The sequence below is a fragment of the Pygoscelis adeliae genome, unplaced genomic scaffold (assembly GCF_000699105.1).
Source record: "Pygoscelis adeliae isolate BGI_AS28 unplaced genomic scaffold, ASM69910v1 Scaffold10, whole genome shotgun sequence".
Taxonomy (NCBI): Eukaryota; Metazoa; Chordata; class Aves; order Sphenisciformes; family Spheniscidae; genus Pygoscelis; species Pygoscelis adeliae.
Genome location: NW_008824053.1, coordinates 10,726,504 through 10,731,565, shown reverse-complemented (window position 1 = coordinate 10,731,565; position 5,062 = coordinate 10,726,504). Strand labels below are relative to the sequence as shown.

Here is a 5,062-nt window from a genome sequence, read left to right as displayed (position 1 = left end):
GGGGGCTGCTGAGCGGGCTGGCGATACTGTTAGCCGACGGCCCCCCCAGTCACTGGTAAGGAAGGAGCTGGAGCCCACCCGAGGGTGGGGGACAGAAACCTGCTGTGGCCCTGCACCAGCCTCACCTGACTTCTCGCAGTGCTGCCCGTGCCAGCCCGCAGGGCAGATGCAGCCACTGAAGCGGTTACAGCTGCCTCCATTTCGGCAGGCACACCCCAAGGCACAGTCAGGGCCGTAGTATCCCGGGGGACAGGCTGCGGAAAGAGGAGAACTCGCTGCTACCCCTGGCTGCGGTGTGGGGCCAGCATGGTGCAGGACTGCGGAGGCAGACACCGTGGGCAGCCGGTGCAGGCAGCAGCACTGCTCAGCCCATGCCGACTTTCATGCTGGGAGAGGTTTGCATGGGCCCCAGAGGAAGCCCAGGTTGGATGTGTGATGCGATGGATGCCGACATCCCCATACCTTGGCTGCAGCGGGAGCCGCTCCAGCCCGAGGCGCAGGAGCAGCCATAGGGGTCTGGCAGGCAGAAGCTCAGCCCCCTGCAGCCCTGGGCTCTCTGGCACGTCTCCTGGCAGTTGCGGCCAAACTGGCCTTCCCGGCAGGCTGGAAAAACAAGCGTGGTCTGCCCTTACCTGCTGTTCGTCCATACACTGCTTCTGCATGGCATGGCACTGGCTCAGGTGCCCTGAGCCCCATGTCGCCACCCTGAGCAGGTACAGAAGCTGTGTCCTGCTGAGAAGGTGGATGGTCCAGCCCTGCTCCAGAAACAGGGGGCACCACGGACGGGGAGGTGCTGGGGATGCATGTGGCATTTCTGACCACAGTGCTTGGGTCTGGGGGTGCAGCAGGGCCCCCGTGCATGCCCTGGGCACAGCTCCCGCTGCCGGGCAGCCCTGCACCTACCTCTCTCGCAGCGGGTGCCCATGAACCCGGGAGGGCAGACACATTCGCCAACATGGTCATGGCAGACACCGCCGTTCAGACAGTCAGGACAGTCCTTCTCACAGGATGGTCCCCATTTCTTCGCAGGGCAGGCTGCAGAGAGAGCGGAGGGGGCGCAGGGTCACACTGGGACAGGGGGCAGGGTACGGCTGCCTGGGGAGCTGGATCCCCGCTCACCTCTCACGATCAGGCGGTAGAAGGCACTCCACAGAGGGCTGTCCCCCATGAACGTGGCGCTGTAGACCCCATTTTCACTTACGCTGACGTTGGGGAGTGTCAGGGTGACGAGGTCACCCCTCACCTCTCCCCGGTCTGTGGTCTGGTAGTAGGTGCCTGCAAGGGGGCAGAGGGTGACCCAGGGCCACCCTGTGCCCCCAGGGCTGGTGCCAGGCACCAGCTGGGAGCATCCCCGGCCCTGTGCCTGCTCTTGGGGTCACTTGCCATTTCTTTTCCACATGACGTCCGTCTCCTTCCTCTTGAGGACCCTGGCAGAGAAGGTGGCTGGCTCGGCGATGTTCACAGACTGCGTGGCCTTCACCGGGAAAAGGTGGGCTGCGGAGGAGGAGGACAAGGAGGAGGAGCAGGCTGAGCAGCGGTCACCCCCCGGGGACTCACACCCAAGGGAAGCGCTGGCACCCCCAGACCAGCAACCCCAAAATGCAGCCCTGGTGTAGCCCAGCACCCACCACGTATGTTTCTGCCGGGATGTCACAGCGTGCCTCTCCTTTGCCCCATGTGAGAGCCAGGACCCCTTGAGCCTCCACAGGGAGAGGTGCTCCCTTCCTGGCCCCTCCAGCCCCCACAGGTAGACACCAAAAAGTGGGATGAGGCACCCTGCCCTCTGGCCAGTCCACCAGCCCCAGCCCAGTGCGGGATGCCGGTGGCAGCAGCCGGGGGAGGTGGCAACTGGGACAAATCCGCATGGTGCACCCTGCTTGCTGCCAGCCCGGGGAGGTGAGGAGCAGCTGCAGGTAGCGACAGCACAGGCAGGCGAGGGCCAGTGAGGGGAAGCGGCCGTGCGGAGGGCTGCACGCCAGCCCACGGGACCAGCTGCCCTGTCATGGCCGTTTTCCTGATCTCCCAGCTGTTGGGGCGTGCAGCAGCAGTGAACTCTCAGAGTATTAATGTGAGTCAGACAGAGCCTGGCTCTGAGCACAGACAGGCTATAAATACATTAAGGCCTGGGAAACCAAGCCCTGGGCGTGCCAGGACAGACACAAAAGAGGGCACAGGCGGGTGCTGGCTCTCGGAGCCTGCCTGCATGCCAGCTTGCACACACTAAAAGCAGCCACAGCGGGTCCAAGCTAAGGCACATCCAGCCCCATGTCCTGCCCCAGCGAGGCTGGGGGCTGGGACGAAGCGGCACATGCCATGGATGCCTGGGGAAAGGCACCGCAGGTCACGCGTCCCGGTAATTCCTCAGATTCACCTCCCTGCATTCAGCAGTTTGCAGCCCAGGAGCTTCCCGAGTCAGGTATTATCCCTCTAGTTGGGATCTTTCTACCACGGACTTTGCAATCCCTTGTAAAGGGCACACAGATGCGGCCCCCGTCCTGTCTGTCTCTGTCTCACTTGCCGCAGTGAGAGCCCAACACAACCCCATGCACAGCACTTTGCATTTACCTATGCTGAATTTTATCTGCTGCTCCACCACCGCTCAGCAGTGTCTGCAGCCCCCCGCAGAGCTCATCCCTCCCTGGGCAGCCCAGGGACAGCAGCTGGCATGGCTGCTTATTCAGTTGTTTGTAACCACAACAAGTGGCACAGGTCCCCCCAGAGACCCCATGCCACACCGGTGGGGACTTTCCCCCGTGACAACAACCACAAATTAACTCCGATTCTTGCTCCCTTTCTTTTAGTCAGTTATTTACCCATGCAGAGACCACCCCTGCCACCCCCTGGGTGCAGAATTGCTCCCAAAGAGCCATTGAAACGGAATTTTCTTAATTTTCTCTGGAAACCCAAGCAGACAGCATCAGTCAAGTTGCCCACAGCATCCTCACCGCTGCCGCCCCAGAGATCCTCCCACTGCCAGCTCACACTGCCTCTTCCTCAGGTACCACATAACCACAAATTCTGCTTTTTATTATGGTTTCTACTAATTTGCCTGGTTCCAATTTGGGTTTACAGGCCTGTAACTCCCAACCCAGAAAGCTTTTAGGAAAGGCTGGCATCCCACGAGCAGCCTTGCCACCCGCCCTCCGCTCGTGCCCCACAGGCAGCAGCATAGCCCTGCTCACGGCAAGCCCGGCCTGGCACCACTGCACTGCTCGGTTCGGCTATTTATGTCCTGTCTGCTGCTGTCAGCCTGGCATTTTAGACAGATACCCCAAGAAGTTTCCCCAGCTTCTCTATTGTGCACATGGATGCAAAAATAAAAGAATTTTGTTTTTTTCTGCAATGGCCTCTCTGGGTATTCTAAAAAATAGGTTATTGCCAGGTTTAAACCCTTCTGAAATTGCTCCTCATGACCTTTTTGGTCTGGTTTACTGTGTTTTTACAGCAAAACTTCCAAAGTTTATCATCCTTCCTGTATTCTTCTTTGTGCATGACCTTTTGGGAGATGCCAGCTTTCCTCTAGCAGCATTCCCCACCCACTGCTTCATCACCCTGGCCTGCTTTGGTATGCTCTTGGGCTTAACAGGAGAGATGTTACGTGCTGAGCCTCCCCAGTGGGTTCTGCACACAGCCCTCCCTCTTCCTGCAAAGATGTAATTTTTTCGGTTACTTTTTCCTTTCTCTCCATTTTCCTTTTTTTTTTTTTTTTTTTACTTCTCCTTCTCTAAACTAAACAGAGCAACAGCAGTTTGTTTAGCAGTTGGAAAAAAAGCCACTTTTTTGGCACTTGTAACTCCAGCAGGGGCTTGGACCTGGACAGCAATCAGCTCCTCCACAGCGGTATTTTGGCCTGGCTATGGCGACCCAGGAGCGGAGGGCTGGCAGGGACCCCCCCACCATGGGATAACTCATCATCCCAACAGGACCCCAGAGCTGTGACCTCCCCCGGGACTTATATAGGGGGACACCTGGGGGTGCAGAGACCCCTGCTGCATTCCTCAACCCTGCTGCCAGCCATGTCCCCCACGCCGTCTCCCGGTGCCTCTGCCTTCCTCCCTCGGCGCCTCTGTGCCGCTCTGCTTGCCCAGACTGGCCGGCTCTGTTTCTGATAGGACCGCTGCCATTTTTCAGTCCAGCCTCTGGCCGAGGGTGCAGGCTGGTCCCTGATCCTTGGGGGATGCTTGGACCCTACCAGCAGCCTCTGTTCCCCAGCTTGGAGATACTAGAGCTGCTCAAAACGGTATGCTAAAGCTGTGTTTTAACACGGGCAGGGAAACTTGTATCTCTCTCATCTCATTCTCAGCAAAATGTTGACTGTTTTAGCCAAAACTTTATAAAGGCTAGACAGCATCCTGAGGCAAACAGCTATCACAAAAAATTTCAGTCCTAATAGTTTTGCGAAGTCTCAAGCATGGGGGGAGTGGAGGTCGGGGGGGCAGTGTGGGAGAGTGCTGCCCCAGGCAGTGTCCCTGCCACCGGCCAGCCTGGGGAGGCCCTTTTGGCTTATATGGCCCAAAATGGGAGCGGAGGACAAGAGCCCAGTGCCACCTTCAGCTGTGGTGCACTCTGGCAGTGCCTCTCTTGGAGACCCCACTGCCGGAGCAGCGATGTGCTGCTGCAGCATGGTGCTCACCAAGTGCCCAGGGAGGCTGCTGGAGAAGCTCCCTGGCACTACCTCCTCCCCAGGAGCCTGTGGTGGGGGAACAAGACTGGCACAGCTCCCATGGGCTGCCCCCCACCCTGGTTAATGATTTCCAGACCCCACCGCCTCCTCCAAGGGCACCCGGCTTCCTCTTGGACCTTGCCCTGCTGCCAGGCACCGTTCCCAGCCCGGCCGGCTGCCCGCGCTGTCACCTGTTCCTGCACGCCTCCGCGGGGCTTGGCCTCACTCCTCCAGCTGAACATCCCTTCCCTCTCCATCCCACTGGTGCCAGCAGACCCCAAACCTAGCCTGTGGGTCACCACTGTCCCCCTGCCATGCCCGCTGGTGCCGGCATTGTGAAGCATGTAGACCCAGCTGGCAGGTGGGGGTCTGCCCGCTGCTCCCCCCAGCCGCTCCACG

At 59.4% G+C, this 5,062-nt stretch overlaps 1 protein-coding gene across 1 annotated transcript in view; it reads right to left on the bottom strand.

Moving 5' to 3' along the window:
* TIE1 (tyrosine kinase with immunoglobulin-like and EGF-like domains 1) overlaps positions 1-5,062 on the bottom strand; it is a 13,507-nt gene that overhangs the window by 7,283 nt on the left and 1,162 nt on the right. Inside the window, exons 3-8 of the mRNA XM_009333905.1 lie at positions 2,814-2,895; positions 1,384-1,494; positions 1,120-1,275; positions 904-1,035; positions 463-603; positions 126-254 (exon numbers count right to left, since the gene is read on the bottom strand). Coding sequence (XP_009332180.1) covers positions 126-254; positions 463-603; positions 904-1,035; positions 1,120-1,275; positions 1,384-1,494; positions 2,814-2,895 — 751 coding nt within the window. The remainder of the gene's footprint in view (positions 1-125; positions 255-462; positions 604-903; positions 1,036-1,119; positions 1,276-1,383; positions 1,495-2,813; positions 2,896-5,062) is intronic.